This window comes from Rhinatrema bivittatum, chromosome 4 (assembly GCF_901001135.1).
Source record: "Rhinatrema bivittatum chromosome 4, aRhiBiv1.1, whole genome shotgun sequence".
Classification (NCBI taxonomy): Eukaryota; Metazoa; Chordata; class Amphibia; order Gymnophiona; family Rhinatrematidae; genus Rhinatrema; species Rhinatrema bivittatum.
This window is the reverse complement of record NC_042618.1, coordinates 59,527,789-59,555,080: the sequence shown is the minus strand read 5'-3', so window position 1 is coordinate 59,555,080 and position 27,292 is coordinate 59,527,789. Positions and strand designations below refer to the sequence as shown.

The 27,292-nt window shown below is 46.9% G+C and overlaps 1 protein-coding gene across 1 annotated transcript in view; it reads left to right on the top strand.

Annotated features, from left to right (window-relative positions):
- LRRC9 (leucine rich repeat containing 9) overlaps positions 1 to 27,292 on the top strand; it is a 1,004,248-nt gene that overhangs the window by 529,641 nt on the left and 447,315 nt on the right. Inside the window, 1 exon segment of the mRNA XM_029598189.1 lies at positions 24,798 to 25,007. Coding sequence (XP_029454049.1) covers positions 24,798 to 25,007 — 210 coding nt within the window.

Genomic DNA, 27,292 nt, shown 5'->3' with positions numbered 1-27,292 from the left:
CGACCCCTTATCCCCCAACTGCTGGAGGAATTGGGGGTTAAGCTCTCCCTGGAGGAATCAGATAACAGGGGGGTTAATCCGGTGTTGGAAAATCTGCAGAAACCCCCCACCACCTTCCCTATTCCTAAAAAGATCCAGAAGCTGATCAGCCAGAAGAGGGACTTCCCGGATTCCGACTTGAAAATGGGGAGAGCGATGGCAAAGCTTTATCCATTGCTGCAGGATCATTTGGATTCCCTCAAACTCCCGAAGGTGGATGCCGCCATATCAGCGGTCATCAAGAAGGCCACAATTCTGGTCGCTGGGGTGGTTGTTCTGAAGGACGTGCAGGATTGGAAGCTGGAAGTGCAGCTTAAACAGGTTTTTGAGGTATCCGCTCTGGGGCTTCGAGCAGCGGTTTGTGCCAGTCTGATGCAGCGCACCTGTTATGTTGGGTCAAGAAGCCTCAGGAACAGTCTTCCGTGAGGACGCTTTCTCCAATCCCAGGCAGCCTGCCTTGAGGCAGGTGTCGCGTATGTGGCCGATGCCTTATATGACCTCGTGCGGACTACAGCGTGTATAATAGTTTCGGTGGTGGCAGCGAGACAGCTGTTTTGGCTGCGCAGTTGGTCGGCGGATCTCTCAACCAAGTCGCAGCTATGTAGCCTTCCCTTTAAGGGCAAGCTTTTGTTCAGGGAGGACCTCGACCAGCTCATGAAGTTTCTGGGGGAGATCAGGGGCAACAGGCTGCCGGATGATAAGAAGGCATTTCGGAAGTATTTCTCCTCTCGACCCCGTTTTCGAGAGGTGAGATGTTTTCGCTCTGGCAGGTCCGCCGGATCTTCAACATCGTGGCAGCTCTCAGGGAGAGCTTTCATGGTTCCGGAAAGTCTTCTAGAAGTGGGTCCGTCCAGGGAACAGGCGGACTCAAGTCTTCCCAATGAAATCAGGCTGGTCCACTCCTTGGATCGTGCGAGTTCGGAGGCAGACTGTCCCGTTTTTATGAGGAATGGACTAAGATCAAGTCTGACCAGTGGGTGCTAGAGGTCGTCAAGGAAGGTTATGCCTTAGAATTTTCTCACCCTCTCAGGTTGGCCTTTCTGGAGTTGCACTGACTTTCCCAAAGCAAAAGAGTGGCCATCAAGGAGACCCTCCAAAGGTTATTAAATCTGGAAGCTGTAGTCCCAGTTCCAATTTTGGAACAAAGTCAAGGAAGGTACTCCATTTATTTCATGGTTCCAAAGAAGGAGGGCACCTTTTGACCCATCCTGGACCTCCAGAAATTCAACTGGAGTTTGAAGGTACCACATTTTTGGATGGAGACATTGCGTATCGTGATAGTGGCGGACCGAAAAGGAGAGTTTTTGGCTTCTCTGGATCTCACCGAGGCCTATCTGTATATCTCCATTTGACAGGACCACCAGAGGTTTCTCCGTTTCAAGGGGCTAGGCCAGCATTTTCAGTTTCGGGCCCTTCGGCCTTGCCACAGCTCCTCGTACCTTCACGAAAGTGATGGCGGTCGTCGCGGCATCCCTGAGGAAGGACGGGGTTCTGATAAATCCCTATCTGGATGATTGGCTCATCAGGGCAAAGTCGCAGGAGGAGTGCTCGAGGTCAGTGCTCCGGGTGTGTTCCCTACTGGTGTCACTGGGCTGGATCATCAATCTGCCGAAGAGTCACTTGGTGCCTTCTCAGGTCCTGGAGTACTTGGGCACTCGTTTCGACACTCATCAGGGAAGAGTGTTCCTCACTGCTGACAGGATGGTCAAGATCCAAGCTCAGATAGATCGCCTGCTTCACCTTCTGGTTCCCAAAGTCTGGGATTATCTACAGGTTCTGAGATCGATGGCTTCGACGTTGGAGCTGGTGCCTTGGACGTTCGCTCATTTGCACCCCCTGCAGAAGGCATTGTTATCCTGCTGGAGCCCCCTGTTGGAACAGTATTTTCTGCCACTGCCTCTATCAATGGAGGCCAGGTCCAGTCTGGCATGGTGGATGACAAGGAGCAATCTGGAGAAAAGAATGCCCCTCGAAGTCCCAGATTGGGTGGTGGTAACCATGGATGCCAGTCTCCAGGGCTGGGGAGTGTGGTGTACCTGGGCAGGTCAGCACAGGGCATCTGGTCGGTGTCAGAACGGTCGTGGTCCATCAGTCGGCTGGAGACATGGGCTGTGCTCAGGGCCCTTCAAGTGTTTCTGCCCAGGACAATTCGACGACAGTGGCATACATCAATCACCAGGGGGAACCAAGAGCCACACCGTGGCCCAGGAGGCTCAGCTCTTGTTCGGATGGACAGAACTCCATCTCAAAGGACTTGCTGCCTCACACGTCGCAGGAGTGGACAATGTCCAAGCGGATTATCTCAGCTGGAAGCAATTGGACCTGGGGGAGTGGGAACTATCCACAGAAGCCTGGAATCACATTTGTGCCTGTTGGGGGACTCCCACAGCTTGTCCTCATGGCAACAAGATACAAGCCAAGACAGAGAGGTTCTTCAGTCGCTGGAGGGAGCCCGGGGCGGTGGGTCTCGATGCTCTAGTGTGTCCGTGGCCTGCCGGAATCCTCTGTTTTCCCTCTGTGGTCTCTCATAGCGTGGCTGCTCAGGTGGATAGAGGCTCATCCAGGTTCGGTGATTCTTGTAGGGCCAGAGTGGCCACGACGACCGTGGTTTGCAGATCTGGGACATCTAGCCGTGGACGAGCCGCTGCATCTAGTTCACTTACAGGGACTTCTGCTGCAAGGTCCATTTTTTTTTTCAGATCGGGCGGATCGCTTCTGTCTCACGGCCTGGTTTTTGAGAGGTGGCGGTTGCATCTGAAGGGGTGTTCAGAACCAGTTATTGCTACCCTCCTTCAGGCTAGGCAGCCGGCTACCTCCCTTGCCTATTCCAGAGTGTGGAAGGGTTTTGACTTCTGGTGTGGGCACCAGGATTTTGACCCACTGCTGATTTCCATCCCGCACATTTTGTCCTTTTTGCAGCAGGGCTTGACCAAAGGGTTGGCCTATAGCTCGCTTAGAGTCCAGGTCTCGGCTCTGGGTTGCCTCCGAGGGAAGCTGCAGGGGAAATCTTTGGCTTCCGATCCTGACGTTGTGCTTTTTCTGAGGGGTGTTAAGCATCTGCGTCCCCCTCTACGGAAAGTATGTCCGGATTGGAATCTTAATTTAGTATTGCGAATTCTCTGCGAGGATCCCTTTGAACTTTTGGCCTGAGCATCTTTAAAGACTCTCATCTTGAAGACTGTCTTTTTGGTAGCCATTTGCTCGGCTAGACGGATCTCGGAGTTGCAACCCCTTCCTGCCGTGATCCTTTCCTGCAGATCTCATCTGACATGGTTTCTTTACATACGGTGTCTTCGTTTCTCCCTAAAGTGGTTTCTTCCTTTCAGGTGAACCAGACGGTGGAGTTACGGGATTTCCGGACTGGTCTCATGATTCCTGTATGGGACAGAATCTCTTTTGAATGTGCAACATGCCCTGTTGCATTATTTGAAGGTCACCAACTCTTTCCGTCGGTCTGAACATCTTTTTGTGTTATTCGGGGGACCAAAAAAGGGAGAAAAAGTGACTAAAGCTTCCTTAGCTCGCTGGTTGAAAGAAACAATTTGCTCAGCCTATGTTTCTAAGGGCCGCACATTGCTGGTGGGGCTTAAAGCTCATTCCACTTGCGCTCAGGCAGTGTTGTGGGCCAAGTGTCAACTGGTGTCTCCTGAGAAGATATGTAGGGCTACGGTTTGGTACTCACTTCACACTTTCACCAAGCTTTACCATTTGGATGTATGCGCCCCAAAGGCGGCTCCCTTTGGTGAGAGTGTGCTGAGAGCAGGTCTTTCGGGTTCCTGCCCGGTATTGGGAGGCTTTTGTACATCCCACTTGTCTGGACTGATCTGGGTATGTTCAGGAAAGGAAAATTGGTTCTTACCTGCTAATTTTCGTTCCCTTAATACCACAGATCAGTCCAGAGGCCCACCCTTGGGATCTGTGCGGCAAGACTGCTGGTTCTGCTGCTGGAACTTTGAGCTCATACGAAGATGGTTTCAAAGCTCTGTTGAGTTTGTTAACATGTTCTATAGTTTCAATGTTGACTTTGGTTGGTGGCTATCCAGTTCAGGAGTATCCATCCTAGGGGCTTAGTTTGCCCTATTGTTAAATTATCTTGGCTTAGGTACAGGTCAATACTGAGGGACTGCAGGTGGCACTCTCAGATATTTAGCAGTGCCCAAAGGTTTGTCCTCTGCCTCCATCTGCTGGTAGGGATGAATAAACCCACTTGTCCGGACTGATCTGTGATATTACAGAAGCGAAAATTAGCAGGTAAGAACCAATTTTCCTTTACTAAGTGGGCAACAGAATTTTGAATTAACTGTAAAGATTTAAGAGAGGAAAGTGGGAGACCTGAATAGAGTGTATTACAATAGTCCATAGGAGATAGGACAAGGGCTTAGGTAATTAATGAAAGTCTGCTGGACATAGGTATGGCTTAACAGAGCATAACATCCACATTTTGTAATAAGAGGAGTGAATTTTAGACCTGGTTTGTGGTAACATTGACAGTGATGAATCAATATGAATCCCTAAATTATGTACTTGCATGGAAATAGGAATTAACTGGCCTTCAAAAGAAAAGGTGAATGGCAATTCTGAAATTGTTGTGTGGCTTAAGAAGAGAATTTCAGTCTTCTTAAGATTCAAGATCAGCTTGTTCATGGTGAGCTAATTTTTAACTTCGGTCAGGCAGTTGTTGAGTTTCTTGAAAGTCAACCGCAATGTTTCCCTGATAGGCCAAAGGAATTGTATATATATTGCAATAGGGGCCAAAGTGTCTAGAGAAGGATATAATGATGATTGCCATCTGTTAACTGAACTTGTTACATTAGGATCACAATTAAGTATGTTATTGATAAGCAGTTTGATAGAACAAACATTAAATCTAGAGAGTGTCTATGCCTATGTGTCAGTTTGTCTACAAGTTGTGACCAGCCAAGAGCTTGCATAGAAGTCATTAAGTCGCTGCTAGTGGTAGAGAGGGGTTATATATCTACATGGAGATTAAAATCTCCTAACACAATAGTATTTTAAATCAGCCTTTGAGGCAAGCAGACAATCAATGAGTACAGAAAGACAGATAGTTAAGCTACCAGGGGGGGCAACAGACTAGGAACAAACTCCATTTTAGGGAAGAAGAAAGGACAAGTGTCTCAATCGAGGAGTAGTGGCCTTGGATATTTGAAGAGATGACTTGGCAATAATTAAAAGGCCACCCCCCCCTTCTTACCAAGACGTGGTTCGGAGTGCACCTCATTCTCAGAAAGGCAAAGCTGATTTAATAAAATAGTGTCTGATGGCAAAAACCAGGACTCTGTGATACAAAGCATATCAGGAGATTTATCATTAAGTAGATCACATAATATTGTATCTTTTTCCAAATAGATTGTGCATTAATTAGAAATAATGACAAATTCTTATTAGCAGAATTTAAGGAACGGTTTGCATGAATGCTGTAAGAGCCATTTCTATGACTGTAATACTTGCTTGAATGTAGAATTCCAAACTGACCACTTCCTACAGTAACCAGGATATTCTCCCCCTTTGTAATACCTAATTCTAATCCCAGCTGACACAAGCGTGAAGAGATGCACCACAGAATCCAGCACGTCTTAGTACAAAAACAAGGTTAAAAAATAATAAAAACATTATTTTAACTTCCAGCATCCTGGAGGAGAACTGCAGAACATAAAAGTGTTCAGAAAGAACAAACGAAGAACAATCAGAACTTCAAGCGCATAAAGGAGTACATAAAGGAGCATGCTCCTTAGAGGTGCTCCTTTATGTGCATGACTGAGGCATGCACACCCGTCATGCGGCGCCTCTGGTGGCTCCACAGGGAATTAAGAGTCTTCCTCCTGACATCAAAGAGGCAGGGCCACCCAAAGTCACATGGAGAGAAAATCAAATGCACATACCTGAGAGAAAAAGAAATAGGCTCAAGTTAGTGGATTGGTAGGGCAACTGAAATGAGTTCAGCAAGCAGGTCAGCACATGGGCAGAGCAGAGCAGCTCAACAGGGTGGTAACGGTAAACATAAACAAGAAGCCTCTGGTGTCGCCACAGGGAATTAAGAGTCTTCCTCCTGACATCATCAACAAGGCGGGGCCACCTGAAGTTCACTAGAGGCTTCAGCTTTTGAACACAGTCGTGCAGGTACTGCACCATGAACAAACAACTGGTGGGTGACAATTCTGGCACTAAGAATTAATCCCTGGAAGACCTTTTTCCTGAAGTTATAAAAAACCCTCTGATTCTTTCCAGGTAATGTGTTCGAATACTCCTTTGAGCTTTTGCACATTTTAAAGCAGGTTCCAGCACCACCAATTGCTGCGACAGCTGGACTGTTCCAAAGCCAGGAAAGGACTGGAGTTTATTTAAGTCAACCTTGCATACCATCAGCATGAAAAACATGGGAGACTTCCACATTCTCATCTGGTGCTCCTTTAGCAGATTATGCACTAGAGCAGAAGCCAAATCCACAGGAGGCTGTATAATCTGCAACAGCCCCAAAACATCCATTCTCAGATCTTCCTCCTTCTTGAGGTTAATGGATAGCATGTTCGCCATTTTCTCAAGAAAACAAGAGTAGCTAAGATCCTTGGTAGGTGAGATATGATTTAGTAGGGTTAGAGAGGGTTGGAAGGCATCCCTGTAAACCCCCATATCAGTCCATGGCAGTATACTCATCCATGACCCCAACAAAGAGGAAGGTGATTATGGAAGGGGTCTTTAGTAGTCTGAAGGAGAGAGGTAGGAACTCTGACTGAACTGACTCTGTACCCTCTCTGAATCCCCACTGGGAGATGCTCTGAAGGGAGGGAAACTAGCTGTTACTTCAAGTGACCTCACTCTCACTAGCAATGCTCCTTAAAGAGATGCTTGCACATCCTAGCAACTCCCTTGAACCCCATGGGAAAAGTTCCTCCGTCATGGGTAGGAGAGGTTCCATACTCCTCCTCTGGTCCTAGGAAGTAAGTGTTATGAACTGTGGCTTGCAGAACAGGTCCGTGGAGCCACCTCATTCACCCCGATGCTGCCGACTCCATGCCGCGGTCTGGATGCCACCTCTCACTGACTGCTGCCATAAATGGTAGGAAACTCTGCCATGCCAAGCCCCCTCCAGCTCCCTTAGGTGTGTGCACACCCAACGTCCCAGGACTTAAAGGACTGTGGTCGGAACTCAGATATGGCGCCTTTTGATGACATTACAGCTCCCACTACTTAACTCCCACACTCAAGCTTCCTGGCCTCAGCAACAGGTCTCCTGGTGTGCCTTGTTTCTCAGTGTATATTACTTCCTGCATTGTCTCCTTGCTTTATTCCTGCCCTGTCCTTGCCCATTTCCTTGCCCTTTCTTGTTCCTTGTTTTGTCTTATTCCCTTCAGCTTGATTTCTTGGATTCTGACCCTGACCTTCCATGATCACTGCCTGGACCTGACCCTCTGCTTTGGACCCGACTTCACTCCATCTGCTGCCAGTCCTGACCTCTGTATCATTATTTGACTGCTGCCTGCCCCAACTCTTACTTGGCCATGGACTCTCATCTCTGGACTGCCCTCGGGACCCACGTAAGACCTGTCGGCAGCAAGAACCCAAGGGCTCAACTTGCAGGGAAGGCAGGTGGTATAGGCAAAGCTCTAGCTGGTCCCACTACAGGGCTTCTCCACCAGCTGCTGGTTACCTAGTGAGCTTTCTCACTAGACTGTGCCAACCACACAGCAGTACCAAGTGTCCACCATGCCTGTGGGAGTTACAGTAAGCAGGTAAATACATTTCTCACCACCTCAGACAAATGGGTAGCCATCTGCGGAGGGGCCCTCTGTGCTGAAGTAGATGGAGACATATCCTCCTCTAATACCTATATGGGTTCCTCCTCATTAACTGCCACAGGGACAGGCAATGCTGAATAAAAACCTCAGTAGAGCAAGCACCCGGACCTGGGACACACTCGACACCAATGCATTTTGTGCCAGTTGCACCAATGTGCTCTATTGGCTGGAGACTGGCTGCAGCATTGTTGCTAGTACTATTTGTCTTTGTGCCAAAGCTCTTTCCATCATGGATGGTTGTATGCTTCTTGGTGCTGAGATTCTCCATGCCAAGGAAACTGATGGCAATTTGCTGTGGTACTCCACAATGAGGGAGTTGATTCCATAATGGTCTGTGTTAGCACGATCTTCACCAAGGTAACTGAAGGCACCCTTGATGGCCCTGGGGATGGATTGTCCAAAAAGAATAAGCTACCAGTGCCATTGAAGTCCTCTGTGCCATGCAAGATGATGTCACATGCTCCAAGAAACTCTTTATTGAAGAGACTGAAGGGGCTCTTCTCAGCATCGAGTCGGGGTCTGCCCTAGCAGAACTCTGTGCTAATGGCACTGGCTTTTTTGGCGCCGAGGAAAGAGGCACCAGAAGGGATCCCTCTTGCTTTTAGGCACTCTTTTTGATGCCTTGGCTTCTGCGCCAAGCTGAGACCCTGACTTGTGACGGATCCAGAAACTGGCACCAACAAATGAGGGGAACCTTCTCATCCAATTTGAGAGAAGAAGAGGATGCTGATTCCTAATATAATCTGATGCTTCTTATGGTGCTGGGAGACTGATCAGGCCTCACATCAAGAGGTGGTGTGTCTGGGCTGCCCGCCTGCCCTCAGAAGGCAAACTTCTGCAGGTCCTCCATCCTTCAGGAGCAAGTCTGAAATGCCTTCAAAGACATCCTGCAGCAAACAGCATTTCAGGGCATCATGGTCAAGGCCCAAGCAGCAGTAGCACACAGTGTGGGTTTCCATAATGTACATCCAGCACCTTATTCAAGGTCACAAGGAGCAGCAGTGGAATTCGAACGCTGGTTTTCCTGGTGCTTAGCCAGCATAGCTAAGCACTAGGCTACACCTCCACTCAGAGCACTGGAAAACATTCCTGTTGTAAACAGAATCAGGGGTCAGAAGTACTGTAATTGGAGAGACCTGACTTTAGCTGCATTGATGGTGTTTATGGAGCTCCAGTGTTAGCTGCGTTGGGTTACCCCAGCCAGTCATTGATTTGAGGGAGATGGGGTTCCATGTTCCTTTTATGGTAAGGCATATGACGAATGGAACCCAACTTTTATAGTATAGGACAGTGGTCTTCATTGTAATGCCTGAGAAGCTGTGGTAGCTCCTGTCGATTCTGATGGCTTCCTCAATCTTTTCCCCAGTACATACTCTCCCCCCAGCTCCTCCAGAAGCTTGGTGCTGGTGCTGCATCCAGAACAGCTGTTCTGTGTTTTGTTTTGTTTTGGGGGGGGGGGGGGGGGGGGTTGGCACTGCGCAGTTCTTGGTAAGTTTGAGCTGTTCAGTACCCAAACTCCCATGGTGCTCTCAGAAGACCATGAAAACAGTGTGGGAGTTCAGGCACCGTGTGACTCAAATACATTGAGAGTTGTGCCATGTCAAAACAGATCAGCTGTTCCAGAAGCAATACCCGCAGCAAGCCTCTGAAGAAGGTATGGTGTTGGAGAACCAGGTGGGAGGGAATGGGGGCATGGGTAGGGACAGGATGGTGCAAACTGACTGATGGTAGAAGCAGATGGGGTTTGAGACTGAATGGGATGAAGTAGAGAGAGAGAGAGAGAGTGTGTACTGGGGGGGGGGGGGATACAGTGTGTGGGGGAGAGAAGATGAGAGTGTTGAGGGGGGGACAAGCTGAGGGAAGAGTGGGAGGGAGACAACCTGAGGGAGAGAGAATATGGAGGAGCAGATTTCATTTTAATTACATGAGTTACTCTGAATGCATCTGAACAGCCAGGTCAGTTGCATTATCAGAGGGGCACCCCCCCTCCCCCGCACACACATATCAGGTCAGCTTGCATCATTGGAGGGGGGCCACCACACACCTCATTCCACTGTCTCTTTTGTCCAATAGCGGTCCTAGCTCTCATATTGAAGCTTTTGCCAAAGTAGACTCTACTTGAAAAATAGTGATTATTGATATAGGATATTAGAATACCTGAGAACTTTTGTGTTGTGGTCACCCTGAGATTGTTATTGATTAGCAGGGGAGGGAGGCATGGGTAAATCAACTTTCTTCTAGGACAAGCAGGATGGTAGTCCTCACATGGGGGTGACATCATCCGATGGAGCCCGGCATGGAAAACCTATCTCTTCCCCTGGCGGTCCCGCTCTCCAGTACCCCTAAGGACTGGGGAGAAGGAGATCGATCCTCGGTGGTCTCTCCCCTCCATCTAACCTTGGGCTCATCATCTTCCTCTGTGCCAGGGAAAGACCGGGTCAAGCGCCAAAAATCCAGGACACATCGACACCGGTCACCGTCTCGCCATGGTTCCGGTTCCGGAGCAACATCAGTGGCTGCTGAGCCGCCACTGAAGCGGCACCAGCCACCAGAGGCCCCATCATCCGGCGCCCCCAGTAGCCCGAGGCGTTCCCCATTGGCAACAGTGCTGGGCGCCGTGCCTCCTTGTGATCAGGGCCGGTGCAAGGGTATTAGGCGCCCTAGGCGAAACGTCAGCTATGCCGCCCGCCCCCCCCCCCCCGCCTCCACACACAATTAACTTACATTGTGCATTAATGAAAATAACAAAGTCTGTATTTATAACAGAACACTTATTTGACATTTTTATGCCAGGTAAACCATTGAGATGATTTGTCTTATCGACGGTATAGAAACTTTTATAAATAAATAAATAAAAATAAATAAAATAAACATAAACCAAAGCTATACTTGTTGCTCAAACAAAAAAAGCAGATACATCACATAATATTAAATAATTAAAATGGCAGTCAATCAAGAAAAATAAACTTAAAAAGCCATCTTTACTTACCCCCTCCAGCAGCTCTCTTACTCCTCTTCCATGCAGGCTGTAGTACACACCAGAAGCAGCAGTAGTGGCTAAGCTCTATACTCATGGTCCTCTTCCTTAAGGCCCATGTCTCTCACACACACACCATATCAGTCATGCCCCCATGACCAGTTTCTGTCTCTCACACACCAATCATCTCCCAAACAGTCTTTGACAAACACACCAGTCAACTTCCTGAACAGTTTCTCTCATGCCATACACACACAGGCTTCCCACTCCCGTGTTCCACTTACATATATGGGCTTCTCACTCTCATAATCACTTTCTCTTTCTCACACACACTCACCAGTCTCTCACTCTCATGCTTGTTCTCTCCACATGCACAGGCTTCTCATTCCCATAATCACTTTCTTTCTCTCACACACATACACAAACACACACACCAATCACCTGATCTCTCTCATGCATACACACACACAGGCTTCCCACTCCCATGTTCTCTTTCAGATATACAGGCTTCTCACTCCCATGCTGTATCTCACACACTCCCAGCTTTCTCATTCCCATGCTCACTCTTCACATGCACAGGCTTCTCATTCCCATAATCACTTTCTTTCTCTCTCTCACATACACACAAACACACACCAGTCACCTGTTCTGTCTTACATATACAGGCTTCTCCCTCCCATGCTGTGTCTCACACACACCCAGGTTCTCACTCCCATGCTCACTCTCTTCACATGCACAGACTTCTCATTCCCATAATCACTTTCTCTCTGTTACACACACACACACACACACATACACCAGTCTCTCTCTCATTTCCATGCTCGCTCTCCAGGTGCACAGGCTTCTCATTCCCTGAATCACATTCTCTCTCTCACATTCACATACACACCAGTCACACCGTCACCTTACCAACCAGTCTCTCTCTCATACATGCACACACACACAGGCTTCCCACTCCCATGCTCTCTCTCACATAATCAGGCTTCTCACTCCAATGCTTTCTTTCACATACACCCCCACAACACCAGGCTTCTTACTCCCATGCTTTCTCACATACCCAGAGTTCTCACTTCCATGCTTTTTCTCTCTTTCACACACACACACACACACACACATCAGTCACATCCCTGACTGTCTCACACTCTCCCACATCAGTCATCTCCTTGAGCAGTCACTTTCATTGTCTCTCACATATACACATACATCAGCTCTCTGACCAGTTTCTCTCAATCACACACACATGCTCTCGATCAAATACATTCTCTCACTTACACACAGGCTCTCAATCACACACAGGCAGGCTGGCTGCTTCTCTCTCTTTCTCTCACTCACTTCCTCCCCCCCCCCCCAGCACAAATGGTAGCTGCAATAGCCTCCTCCTCAGCCCCCGCAGGCCAAAAAGGAAGAATCCCATCGGCCGCGGGAGGCTCATGCTGCTGACTCCTTTCCCGATTACCGGCTGCTTCAATTGCTCGGGGGCCGATGCTGCTGTCGCCACTATTTTTTTCATGCGGCACCGCTCTTTCTCCTTCCCGCGCATCACTTCCTGTTCCGGGTCAGGGGGGGGGCGGGAAGAAGAAAAGGCCAGCCGCGGATGCCACAGCTTTTTTTTTTTTTTTTTTGCACTGCTGCCGTTCCCGCTGGGCTTGAACGTGTTGATAGCCCGGCGGCAACGGCAGCAGGGAAGAAAGAGCAGCGGGAGAGGCCGGGAGCATGCGAACCGCTGGGGGAGGTCAGATGGGTCTTTTGGGGCGGGCTGCCGGCAGCGGCTCTTTTATTTTTATCCGGGGGGGAGGCGGCTTAATGCAGCTCTTTTCATTTTACCGGGGCAGCGGCTGAGCGCGACTCTCTTAATTTTACCGGGGCAGTGCCGCCCCCGGGAAGCTGGCGCCCTAGGCGACCGCCTAGTTCGCCTAGTGCTTCCGCCGGCCCTGCTTGTGATCCTTCCAAGAATGTGCCAGCGATGCCTCGTCCCCCTCCATCAGTCCTAACTAGTAAGGACTTTCAGGAGGATGCAATCGGCGATGCTCAAAGTGCTACAGAGCATCGAGCTGCCGGCGCCACCGGTGCCCGAGCCTCCGCCATCGATGCTCTCACCCCTGCTGGAGCGACTGGACGTCCTTCTTGGCGCCCTACTGATGCAACTGGTGCTTGAGAGGCCTCCAATACCTCTTCGGCCACCGATGCCCTACACTGGAGCGATCCCAATTCCCGGGTCCTCTGAAGAGGATGAGGCCTTGGGGACTGGGCGCCCATGCATGCAGTTCCCGGGTTGCCGCCGGTTCCTTCCGGCATACCATGGCCGATGCCCCCCTTGATGCTCGGGGGTCCATCGATGCCGCCAGTGCCCCCATGGCCTTCGGTCCCCTCGGGGCCCAGGCCTCCTGCCCTCCCAGCCCCCGCCCTCGGCATCTGGGCCCTAGCGAGGAAGAGGGTCCCTATGACCTGTGGGGCAATAACTCCTCAGACTCATCCTCCGAGTTCTCCCATAACCCCCTCTCGGAGCCTTCCCCTCTGGAGGAATGTCGTCGGTCTCCGCCCAAAGACCTGTCATTTGCCAGCTTCATAAGGGCCACATGGCATGGACTTGTTTACCTCTCCCCATAATCACAAGGTGAGCATGTTCTGCTCCCTGGTTCTGGGGAAGGGTCATCCGGCCTGCGACGCGTTCTCCTTTCACTGGGGACAGGGTCTCATTTATTTATTTATTTATTTTAAGTCTTTTCTATACCGTCGTTTGGTGGGGACCGTCACAACGGTTTACATTAAGGCACATAAAGTAATGATACTACAATTTGTCCGTTTACATAGGTGCCATAAGGTTCGGTAACATAGTTTGTTATCAATGTTAGTTGTTAAATGTGATTAATCATGTCCATGTCTTTCCTTCTCAGTTTTAATTACAGAGCTAATTTACAAATGTAACTTATCCATTAATAATGGTGTGCTATATCTTAAAAACTACACACTTAGTGAATTTCTGCAGTGTGTATGGTTGTTTAATTGTTTGTGCTTTGCCCATCCCTGGCTTCTATTCTCCCTTCTCTTTCTGGAAGGCTTGTTTAAATAGCCAGGTTTTCAAACCTTTTCTAAAGGTTTTGCTGTCTCTTTGTAGCCTTAAATTCAAGGGCATGGAGTTCCATAGTATGGGTCCAGCCAGTGATAGTGCCCTCTCTCTTACCTGTGTTAGTCTTGCTGTTTTGACTGATGGTATAGTTAGGAGGGCTTTGTTTGCTGACCTTAGGTTTCTGTTAGGGACGTGTACTCGGAGGGCTATATTTAACCAGTTTGCATTTTCGTTATGTATTAATTTATGTATGGTGCACAGTGTTTTGTAATGGATTCTTTGTTCAATCGGAAGCCAGTGTTGTTCAACCAGTGTTTCCGTGATATGTTCTCTTTTATTTTTGCCGGTTAAAACTCTTGCTGCTGTGTTTTGCAAAACTTGCAGTGGTCTTAGTGAGGTGTATGGTAGGCCTAATAGAAGTGCATTACAATAATCAGTGCTTGCAAATAACAACGCTTGTAGTACTGATCGAAAGTTAGCAGTTGTTAGGAGTGGTTTGAGTCTTCTGAGGACCATAAGTTTAGCGTATCCTTCCTTTACTTTCAGAGATATGTGTTGTTTTAAGCTTAGTTCAGTGTCAATTATTACTCCCAGATTCCGTACTTTCTCTGCAAGTAGTATTTGTTGGTTGTTTTTGAGTGTGATTGGGCTTTGTTTAATTTCCGTATTTTTTCGTTCTAAGTGTAGGAATTCTGTCTTCTCTATATTGATTATTAATTCCATTTGGTTTAGTAGCTGTTTGATGATATCTAGATTACGATAAAGACGCAGGGTATAAATGACCTGTCATAATAGGCTTCATCTTATGCATGAAATCGCTGAGATGAATAACCTTATATTTAATCATCGGTCACATCCAATAAATATTTTTCAATACTTTTTCTTATGCAGTGTGCAAATTGTGCAATTATTTTAAAGTCCAATCACTTAGCTTAGAACTTCGCTGAAGCCTGGAACAATAAACATGCCCAACATGGAACCATGTTTCGAACTCCTGTTGTTCTTTCTCAAGGGCTTAGTTCAGCGTTGTAATTGTAGTCCGACCTGATTTCAAATTCAAGCATTTGTGAAATGGCATTTGCCGCGTGTGTATTGGATGTGACCGATGATTAAATACAAGGTTATTCATCTCAGCGATTTCATGCATAAGACGAAGCCTATTATAACAGGTCATTTATACCCTGCGTCTTTATCGTAATCACGACACACTACTGGCATTGAGATTTCTGGATTTGCTGTATAGCCATAGTAGTAGAAATTTGTTACTATTGGGGAGTCAGGCGAATTATTGATGATGATATCTAGATACATGTTGGCAATGCTTGATGTTTTCTCAATTGTATCTTCGATGGGTAAGATTAATTGGATATCGTCGGCGTATATATAGTGTGTGATTCCTAGACCAGCTAGTAGGTGGCATAGTGGTAGCAGGTATATGTTGAAAAGTGTGGCAGAAAGGGCGGATCCTTGTGGTACTCCTGTTTGAAGGTTTATTCTTTTTGATGTTGCGTCTTTAATTTGTACTTGATAATATCTGTTACTGAGATATGATCTAAACCAACTGATTGTTTTGTTGTTTAGACCTATTTCTTCTAGTCTATTTAAAAGTATGTCATGATTTACCGTGTCAAAGGTTTCTGACAGGTCGAGCATCACTAGAATGTACTGTTTGCCGTTATCGAAGCCTCTCATAATGTTATCTGTCAGTGCCAGCAGAAGTGTCTCTGTGCTATAGTGTTTACGAAAGCCATGTTTTGAAGGTTATAGTATGTTGTTGTTCTCTAGGTGTTCTGCTAGTTGCTTTTGTATAGTTTTTTCTATTAGTTTTGCAATTAAGGGTAGGTTCGATACTGGTCTGTAGTTACTCAGGTTTAGTGGGTCACTGTTTTTCTTTTTTTAAATTGGTTTTATGCGTACCCCCCTATCCCGCTCCTCTCAAGGACTCTGACAAAACTGCAAGAGGATGGGGGGGGGGCATGATCCTGGTGGCACCCTCCTGGCCAAGGTAGGTGTGGTTTCCTCTGCTCTAGGACCTGTCTGTGAGCACACCGGTTCCGCTGGAGATAGCCCCTGACCTCATATCACAGAATCGGGGCACCCTGTGCCACCCGAACCTCCAAGCCCTGGCCCTCATGGAATGGATGTTGAGCACATGACCCTCCAGCCCTTGCAGCTCTCGGATGGTGTCTCCAGGGTCTTGATTGAATCCCTGAAACCTTCCACCCAGAAATCTTACAGCTCAAAGTGGAAGCATTTCTCCACCTGGTACGGTGGCTACAGAGTGGACCCTTTCTCCTGTCTGCTCCCCTGCCTGCTGGATTATCTCTGGCATTTATCCAAGCCTGACCTCCAAACCAGCTCGGTCCGAGTATACCTCAGCGCTCTCAGCGCCTACCACCAGGGTGTCGCCAGGGTACCCATTTAAGTCCAGCAGCTGGTCGGGCGTTTAATGTGAGGCCTTGTTCAACTGAAGCCTCCACTTCTCCTGCCAGCGAACCTGTGGGATCTCAATGTTGTCCTGGCAGGGCTCATGCTGCATACGTTCGAGCCTCTGAAATCCTGTGACCTGAAGTTCCTCACCTGGAAAGTTAGGTTCCTGGTGGCAATCACTTCCACTTGCAGGGTTAGTGAGATCCAGGCCCTGGTCACGTACGCTCCCTACACGAAATTATTCCATGATCATGTGGTGCTGCATACTCATCCAAAATTTCTGCCCAAAGTGGTGACTGCTTTCCACGTCGACCAGTCAATCATCCTTCCCACATTCTTCCCACAGGCTCATTTCCACCTGGGGGGGAACATGCTCTCCACACCCTGGACTGCAAGAAGGTGCTCGCTTTTTACTTGGACCGTACAGCCAACCATAGACAGTCCACCCGGCTCTTTGTATCTTTTGACCCCAATTTGCTGGGGACAGCAGTGGAGAAGCAGACCCTGTCCAACTGACTGGTGGATTGCATTGTCTTCTGCTATGAGCAGGCAGGCCTCCAGCTGGCGGGCAGGGTGAAGGCTCACTCTGTGTGGGCTATGGCGGCGTCAGTGGCCCATCTGCGTGAGGTCCCTATCGCTGAGATTTGTAGAGCCACAACCTGGAGTTCTCTCCACACGTTCGTGGCTCACTACTGCCTTGATAGGGATAGTCACCAGGACAGCGCTTTTGGCCATTCTGTCCTGCACAATCTATTTCAGTCCTGAACCCAACTGTCTTTCATCGTGCTCTCTGTGGGACCAGACCGCCCCTGTTTTCCCCACAGCACCGCAGTTGTATTATGCCCCTTGGCACCTTGTTCAGCTACTGTGGTCTCTCTGGTCAAACGGGGCAGTCTGGAGCTCTGTAATCATCCACATGTGAGGACTACCATCCTGCTTGTCCTAGGAGAAAGCGCAGTTGCTTACCTGTAACAGGTATTCTCCTAGGACAGCAGGATATTAGTCCTCAGGAATCCCTCCCACCTCCCCACAATGTTGGGTTCACCTTTGTTTTGTTATGTTATTTTTCTCGCTCGCATTTTTGCTATATTACGAGACTGAAGGGGGACCTTGCATGGAGGACTAACATCCTGCTGTCCTAGGAGAACACCTGTTAAGAACATAAGAACATAAGAAATTGCCATGCTAGGTCAGACCAAGGGTCCATCAAGCCCAGCATCCTGTTTCCCACAGAGGCCAAACCAGGCCACAAGATCCTGGCAATTACCCAAACACTAAGAAGATCCCATGCCATTGATGCAATTAATAGCAGTGGCTATTCCCTAAGTTACAGGCTATTCCCTAAGTTACAGGTAAGCAACTGCGCTTTCTCTGTTCCACCCCTTTCTTTCTAATCCACTCTTTGTCTCTGCCACGACCACTACATGTTCCCCCTCTAGTGGTAACCCAAGCATTCTTCTCCCCGATTCCAGCACTCTTTTTGCCAATCCCCTATAAATCACAGCTCTCTGACTTGTGCTTCCTCATTCTCTGGCTGTGAGGGAGTCCTGGAATCACAGCAATACCTGGCTTTAGGGGTGTGTGACCCATGCAGTTGAACAGGGTGCTGAGACTAAGGGGGAGCCGCTATGGCAGGAGCAAATTTTATACATTAGATCGGGTGCAGCTGCCACCCAAGCGGCCGCTAGCTAACCTGGCTTCCATCCACCTCCTGGTAACTCCAGCTGGCAACAAGAATCATGTTTAAGCGAGAGTCATCTCCTGTTTCTGCAGGGCCGATCTTGTGGTTGTTATTGTGAGATTGGCCCCCACAGCAGCAGGAGATGTTTGCTTAAACGTGATGCCTGCTGCCGCTTCGTGATCAATCCAACAATGTGAAAGGACTCACACCGTAATGTGGTGGCCTCTAGCAGAGCCCATCCTTCTGGTGGCTGAAGTCGAGAGGCCAGCCAAAGGAACAGAAGACCCCGTGACCATCAGTGGAACCCATCTTGCTGGCGGCTGAAAAAGAGGCCAATGGGAGAAGAAGAATCTTTCAGCCTGCACACACTCATATGTGTGTCTGTGTGTGTGTGTGTTTGTGTGAGAGAGAGAGAGAGACGGATCTGTCTATGTGTGAGACAGAACTTGTGTGCATGTGTGTGAGATCGAGCCTTTATGTATGTGAGAGAGAAAGAGAGTGCCTGTGTGTGAGAGAGAGAGACAGAGACTGTCGGCCCGATTTTAAAAGGGCCATGCGCGTAAAAACTGGGGATTACGTACGTGGCTGGGCGAGCCGTGCGCATTTTAGAACAGGCCTGGCCATGCACATAGCACCCGTTACACGCAGAAGTTCTGGCCCTGCAAAAGGAGTGGGCCAGGGGCGTGGTCTGGGCGGGGTGGTGCGGGCCAGGATAGCACCATTAGTCGCTGTCCCAGGGAAGTGCGCTCTGGCAGCCAGAGCAGGAAAGTTCAAAAATAAAAAAAAAATAGGTTAGTTATGGTAGGTTTAGGAGTCGGGGGGGGGGGGGGGGGGGGGAAAGTAGGGATAGAAAGTTTCTTCCCACTCCGCTCCGTAATTGGAGTGGACTGGGAGGGAACTGGGGAGGCCCAGTTGTGTTGCTGCATGTATTTTTCTAAAATCCCCCCCCCCCCCCCCCCCGTGTGTGGAGGAGGCCACCCCACCTGCACATGCATGCGTGGACATGAAAATCTGGCTCGCATGTGCGCGCAGGACCAGTATTTTATAACATGCGCACACGTGTATTTTTAAAAATCTACCTTTCTGTGAGTGAGAAAGAGACAGCGTCTACATATGTGTAAGAGACAGAGCCTGTGCATATGTGTGTGTGTGTGAAATGGTGCCTGCTTGTATGTGTGCTATTGGGAGAGTGACAGAACCTGCGAGTGTATATGTGTGTCTGTGTGAGAGAGACAGAGCCTACATGTGTATGTGAGAGACAGAGCCTGTGTGCATGAGCATGTGTATGAGAGAAGAAATGTGTGAGAAAATGAATATGTAAGTGTGTGTGAGAGAACCTGTCTATTACACATAGGCCTTCACATGCAGACACACATGTACATACACTCAAAAAAAAGGTTCACACACACATATATTGTGTGTGTGTGTGTGTATGTGAGAAAGGATGTCAGAGCCTGCGTTTATGTGAGAAAAAGATATCACATGTGTGTGTGTGTGTGTGTGTGTGTGTGAGAAAGCTTGTGTATTAACATATAGACTGTCACATGCACACACATATGTGTGTGTGAACCTATGTGTGAGTCTATGTGCATATGTGTCTGCATGTGTGTCTGAATAATGTGTGTATGTGTGTAAGAGCCTGCATGTGTGAGAGAAGGAACATGTATAAATGTGTGTGCATGTGCGTGTTTGAGAGAGAGAGGATAAAGTTTGTGCAGCCTCTTTCTCCAATCTTCAGCAACCTCAGGATGACTGGAAATCAAAAGATCCTAGGTATGGAGAACAGGAGATTTTTTAATCGTTAATGTTTTTAATTCTTGGGTTATTTGATGTTTCTGCTGTTTCAAAATATTTTATTAGTGTTTTGGAAAATGTATTACATGATATTAATTATTGGATGTTCTAGTCATCAGATGTTTTGAAGTATTTATTCTTTTTAATAGTATGGTTTTATGATTATAATTCCTGATTTATATTTCTTCATTTTATTGTTTGATATTGTATAAGGAATGGTGATTTTTCTGTTATTCTATTATTGCATTGCATACAGCAACTGATTTGTTGTGATTTCCAGTTCAGTTTTTGTCTGCACATTTCTATTTATGCTGTATGGTCTCTTTATTTTGCATTTGTCTCAAACAGTTAACTGACACCTGTGGGTATATTTTGTGTAATCTCTGAGGTTTTAAATATCATTTGAATAAGATCTTATATTAATTTTCTAAAATTGTTGATGCAATGTTGTAAGATAATTTTAAAAATAGTTTTGCTAGATTGCTAAAACTGACCAGGTCTTTATTAAATATAGGGCCCTTAGGAGTTTTTCTTGTAATGTCTTACAGCCAAGTTCCCAGATAATTAATACCAGGTTTACATAGTCTAAGGCAGCGATTTCTCAATCGGTATGTCGCAACACACCAGTGTGTCGCCAAGAACACGCAGGTGTGTCGCCACACTTCCCGGTCCCCCGCTGACCCAGCTGCTCCCCGGTCCTCCTCCACCCAGGCTTAAAATGCTGACAGCCCGGGTGGAACACGGCAGGACAGCTGGAGTCAGCGGCACTGGCATGCTCTCTTCTTCCTGGCCCCCCTTCTCCGCGGCCCGGAAGAGGAAGTGGTGAGCAGCAGGTGCATGCGTGAGAACTAGAGACCATGCTAGTGCGGGCAGCATCGGCCCGAAGAAAAGAAGAGAGGCGCGGCCTGAAGGATGAGCAGCGCAGCTCGGAGTAAAATGAGGAACATCATCAACCCTCGCGGCCAATGGGACTGCTGCTGCTGCTAGTTCCGGGGGGAGGGGGGGTGGAGAGATTGAATAAACAAGCATTTGTATTTGAGATCCTGTGTGTGTGAGTATGTGTGAGATAGCATGTATGTGAATGATTGAGAGCCTGTATATGTGAAAGAGAGTATGTCAGTGAGATAGAGCATGAATGTAAGTTTATGTTTGAGAACCTGTATGTGAAAGTTTGTGATTGAAAACCTGTTTGTATGAAAGAGTATGTGTGTGATTGAGATCCTTTGTGTGTGAGAGAGATCATGTGTATGTATGATTAATAGCCTGTGTATATAAGTAAGAGAGAGAGCATGTGTGTCTGTGTGTGGTTGAGAGCTGGTTTAGGTGAGGGAGCATATGAATATGTGATTGAGAGCCTGTGTGTAAATGAGAGAAAGAGAGAGCATGTTTGTAAGCATGTGAATGATAGTCTGTGTGTGAGAGAAAAAGACAGCATGTATGTGATTGAAAGCCTGTGTGTGTAAGCGTGAAAAGATAGACAGCATGTGTGTAAATGAAGTATGTGTATATGTGAGTGACTGAGAGCCTATGTAAGTGAGAGAGCATGTGTATATGTGTGTGATTGAGAGCCAGTGTGAGAAAGAGCGCTGGTGTGTGACTGAGCGAGAGGAGAAAGTTCCAAGCAAACCACCCCTCCTCCTGCTAATTCAAAACAATCTCAGGGCACATGGATATCAAATGTTCCCAGGTATGCAGAGCAAAATGTTTTTGTATCCTTATTATTTTTCATTACTGGGTCTTTGTGTCTGCTATTTTGAAATATTTTATTGGTATCTGGAAATTTTTGATATGAGTTTTTAATTATTGGATATTCCATTCATCAGCTGTTTGAAATAATCTGTTCTTTTTGTTGGTATGGTTTTACTGCTACTGATTTTATATTTCTTAATTTGTTTTAAAAGGATGGGTGATGTTTCTTTTGTCCTTTGTTACACTGCATACAGAGACTCTGGCTTGTTGCGGTTTCCAATTCAGTTTTTGTCTGCATGCTTCTAGTTATGTGTATTGGTCTCTTTATTCTTTGTTAGATGAGGGTCAGCACATGTGATTCAGGTGAGGTTTTCTGCTGGCGTGTAGTTTCTGTGTAGGGCTCTATAACAGCCTGACTTGGTCCGTTTTCCTAATAGGAGATGTATTGGTGTCTTAAATTCTGGTGTAATATTTTCAGTGTTGCCTTTTCTTAGGTAAGGTGATTACTGTTTAAGTTCTGGAAATTGGTGCTGTTTTGGTGTAGGATGTTTACTATTTATGCAATTTCTGTTCAGACAGAATACGTATCTTTTCCTTAAATAATACCGGCCCTTTACTTTTTATTTCCGCCGTGAATTGTAATGAGCAGTGTGTCACACATGTGAGCGTGGCCTATCAGGTGTGTCACAATGGGAAGAATGTTGAGAATCACTGGTCTAAGGGTGTGCTCTACTTTTTTGTTATTTAGACAGAATTTGAAATTTGTGTTGGAGATTTTTTGGCTTCGTTCTGCTGATGATGTATGATCCAGAGATACATGATTGATAGAAAATGAAAAAATGCCTTTTTATTTTGTAGATGAAGTATTTCTGTATCTAGAGAATGTGTATTTCTTAGTAGTGGGGGTGAGGGAGGAATGGGTAGAGTGCTGAGGTCAGGGGGAGAGAGAAAGTGTGCCCACTGTTGCTAATCCATGTCAATTGGGGGGAGGGGGGGTGTTCACCCTTCTCCCTCCCCATCCCAGTATGACTACTTTACCTTTTGCCCTGAGGAGCAGGGATCAATTGTGGGGGAGGGGGCACCATCAATGATTTTCACCCAGGTTGCCATCGCCCTAAAGTTGATCCTGTGTGCACTTGTGTTTTTTTACTTTGGGTGGGGGCGCTAATTTTAGTTTTCGCACAGGGCACTGGTTAAACTAGAGCAGGCCCTGATAAGAGCTGCAGACTGTGTCCCCTCTGTAGTTTCTCCTTACATGCTGCCTGCAGTGTGTGTCTTCCGAGCTTTTCTCTCTCTTCCTATTTCCTGCAAGCTTACTGATGGGGGTAACTGGATCTGTAAACAGAGAGACCTGGAGCTTTCTCCCCAGAGACCCAGCAATTGATACAAATTCCCTGAGTCTCCAGGTGAAATCTGAAGAGTTCCCAGGTGTAGATATTGGTATTCAACATTTCACTCTCACACAGTGGCGTAGCGAGGGGTGGGTGGGGTGTGCGGCTGCCCCCGGCGTCGGGGGTAAGGGGGCGCCAAAACGCCTGGCTCTGCCTCAGGGCCGGCGGAACCACTAGGCAAGCTAGGCCTGTGCCTAGGGCTCCGAGACTTAGGGGGCGCCGCGGCAGGCAGCCAGCTCCCGACTCGCCCTGCCGCCCCACCAGTGTCACCCTCCCGACACCCCCCTAGTGGTCCAGCAGAGGGCCCGGGAGCGATCTGCCACTCCCGGGACCTCCGCTGCCACTAAACAAAATGGCGCCGGTGACCTTTAGCCCCTACCATGTGACAGGGGCTGAAGGCCACCGGCGCCATTTTGCTTAGTGGCAGCCGTTGCCACTCCCGGGCCTCCGCTGGACCACCAGGGGGGGCGTCGGGAGGGTGGCACTGGGGGGGAGGCAGGGAGAGTCGGGGGCTGGCTGTCTGCCGCGGCGCCCCCTAAGTCTCGGCGGCTGGTCTCCGGCTGCACCGATCTTCCTTTCTTCGGCCGATCTTCTTTCTGTGTGTGAGTGTATGTGAGAAAGGAATCTGCCAGTTTAAAAAAATGAAGTGTGATAATACATATACCTCAACTTTTGTGCTGATTTTGTTGAAAAGTTGGATGAAAGATGAAATTACTAAATTTTAAGAAGAGAACTGCTGGAGAGGGTAAGTAAAGGTGGCTTTTTAAGTTCATTTTTCTTGATTGACTACCATTTTAATTATTGGGTAGTATGTGATGTGTTTGCTGTTTGAAATATTTTATTGGTGTTTGGTAAAGCTTTCAAAATTTGCATTAATCTTTAATTATTGGATATTCTATTCATCAGCTGTTTTGAAATTATTTTATTTGCACACGCGCTCATAAAAATGAGTGCAGAAAAATAGCACCGATTTCAATGCAAATCATTGATGGAGGGAGGGGGCGTCGAAGAAGTCTCTTGCTCAGGGCGCCAAATTGTCTAGCTACGCCACTGCTCTCACAGGCTAATGCAATAAGACACATATTAAAACATGCACTCGTATTGAGCACGCACAGCCACCTCTCTTGGGTGCTCAATATTATATTTTAATGAGCTGCTGTGTTAAAAAGGAAGCGCTAGGGAAGAATTATGCGTCCCTAGGGCTCAAATATATCGGATGCCAGGAGATGTGGCTGTAGTGTGCACCCACAACTGCAATGGGAGTTCAATATGAGCATCCGTTTTATCCCACTTCAGGCTGATTTCTGGAAACCAAATATACATGCACAGTAGCAAGGAGCAAAATTGGCCTGGAGTGTGTCTGTTGTGTGTGTATATTATGTGTCCATTTTCATCAAGCAGTTACATTATACCTTTATTCTTAAACACCTGAGCCCTTGAATCGCAGTTTGATTTAACGCCAGCTCCGGGGCTGGAGTTAAATTTGCTACATTAAAATTTGTGTTGGGCACCTGGCAATTTTCTGAATCAGGGGGTAATAGCTAATAGCCTCATCTACCTGGAATTTACATGTGATGAGCACTATTGGCTACGCGGTTGTTTGGGCGCACATTTTGGACGCGCTAATCTACTTTTTGCATCGGGTGTTAGTCTAGTGCATCCAAAATGTGCGTCCAACCGCATAAACCTGTGTGCTAGGCTGAGCGCATTTTATTGCATCAGCCCCTCAGTGAGCCACTTTGGTAATAAGTTGAGTCTCAAATGAGCCACAGTGATATGGTAGCATTCAAACTCCTGGTGGGTTTTATTTTGTATCTCTTTAAAAAATAAAAGGACCAAATTTAATTTCTTGGTGAACTAAATTCTAAGCTTTCTGAACTTCATTAAAAAACTAATAATAAATAACTTTACATAGGGAAAAAGTCAATCCCAGTGTTCTACAATGAACATTTATGAAGAAGAAAGCAAAAATAAGACAGACGCATCAATCCTGTCTCTTGACTTAAAACTTGATGAAGAAATTATAAATATGAAGCCTGTTCTTCAGCCCAAACCAAAAATTATCAGCCTAGATGAGAAGACAGCGCTCTCAGCTGCAAAGGCTACTATTGCCAGTGAGGTAGAGGTAAGTATTGTCTCTGTTCTATATGACTATCCAGAATAGCTACAGATTATTGAATTATGAATCATTGTTTATATTAGAGCTACTACTTTTTATGGAGAGATCATTCAGTACGCCAGCGAGCAGAAAATTGGATAAAGTTATACTTTTTATGCAGGTAAATTTTATGCGCACAAGTTATACTTATAACTTTATCCAAATATTTAGCAGAATTTATTTGCATAACTTTGCTGCTTAATATTCCTGGATAAAGTTATTCAGATAATTTTTTAGACCAAAGTTATTCAGATAACTTTATCTGGCTAACTTTAATATAGCAATTTTTTAGACCAAACTTATGTGTATAATTTTATTCAGTCAGCACTGAGCATATAAAATTTAACTGCACTCCAGCAATGCCTCCAGCCCCACCTCTTTTTATGCAGGTAAATTTTTATGTGCACAAGTTACACACACAAAATTTACCAGCTGAGTAGGAGGGAAATTTCAACCCCAAAGATTTGTCCAGCTAAATCACAATATTAGTGGGACAACACTTTTAAAAATTGACCCCTGTATTTTTAAGTTATAAATGACCATTGTTAATGAGATGCTAAAGTACATGTCGTTTGTTAATGCAGAAGTAACACAAAAACATCTACACATCCTTGAGGTACAGATACATTTTGTGTATCTGTGTTGCATTGTGTACCTTTTTTTGTCCCAGTTGTTCCTTCTTTCTCTTCCAGCTTTGTTAGAAGCAATGCTGGGATCCTTCATTTGCAACTTCCCAGGTATTTCTCCCCTATTTTAATAGACCTTCCCACCCCACAGTTTGGTCATTGCAGCAATGACCCTGAGCCAAGAGCCATGCACAAAGCCTCCTTCTAGCATGCTGTATCATGAACTTTACATCCAGCCATCAAATGTTGTCCTTAAAGATGACCATAACTCCTTCCCCCGAAGGGGCTGTGTATACTGTCTCTGCAGCATCTCAAGCCCTGTCCAGTCTGTCATGTAAAAGACCTGATCTAAGAATCAAACCAGGGATCCCCTCAGGGGCGGATTGGCCTATCGGGGGATCGAGCATCCCCCGGTGGGCCGGTCGCTCTGGTCATGTGATCTGCCAAGCGCGGCCGCGACAGAGCCACGCTCGGCAGACCACGGGGTATCTTCTGGGCCAGTTTTGGGGAAAATCCCCGGGCCAATCTTTACCCGGAATCCGCCCCTGGATCCGCTGTATAGTAGTTCACAGCACTGCCCCGGGTCACCAGGCCAGCTTCATTTTGTGCATTTTAACATTAATATTTTTTTGCTGTTCTATTAGGTAATGATTTTTTTTTAATACTTTTGCATCTCTTAGCGTAGATTCCACATTAACACTATCGCAAGCTAATTTATGTGCGTTAGCCATCTGTGATAGATAATACAAGTGTTTTAACATGCATTAACACTCATAATATTGTTAACATGCTCTAGTACATTGGCTTCTAAGTCTCACAGGGGTTCAGAAGATAGAACACCATAGTAATCCTGAAAATTTGCATCTTTCAGGCTTTTTTGGCCTATCCAACTAGTTTGCTGGTTTTCTTGTAGCTGTTTTATTCATAGAGATTAGAATGAAGACTCTTCACCATTTTGGTAATGTTTGTCTGAATTGCCTTTATCCCAGGACAAGCAGGATGCTAGTCCTTACATATGGGTGACGTCACCGATGGAGCCCAGCGTGGGAAATCTTTCTGTCAAAGTTTCTAGAAACTTTTGACTGGCCGTGTGAGGCCACTGAGCATGCCCAGCATGCTATGATATTCTCTGCCCAGGTGTCTCTCTTCAGTCTTCATTTTTCCGCGCTGCCGTTCACATCACGGGACTGGAGCCAAGGCTATGGACACAATCTACATCATTTTTTGCTCATATTCCATCGAGCCCTTTGATGTCAATACCTATTCCATTGACGTCGATGACCTCGATGACACTTCCACCGACGACAACATTGAGGAGATCTCCGTTACCATCGAGGGAACCTGCATTAGAACCTCCAGAAGTTCAGGATGAGGCTTTCTATCGACGCCTTTTACAAAGGTATCAAGATGTAATCGATAAATTACCATCTTCTAAACCTCATACTACTTCTTCAGGATTTTCCATCGATGATCCACAGCCAGGCCCTTTATGCCTCCATGTCCCACCTAAATCAATGCCAAAATCACCTTATAGAGAAGATTCTGATGATTCCTGGGATGATGAACCCTCTCATTTTTCTTCCGAGGAGTTCATGTCTAACCCTTCTTCTCCAGGTCAGAGAAAGA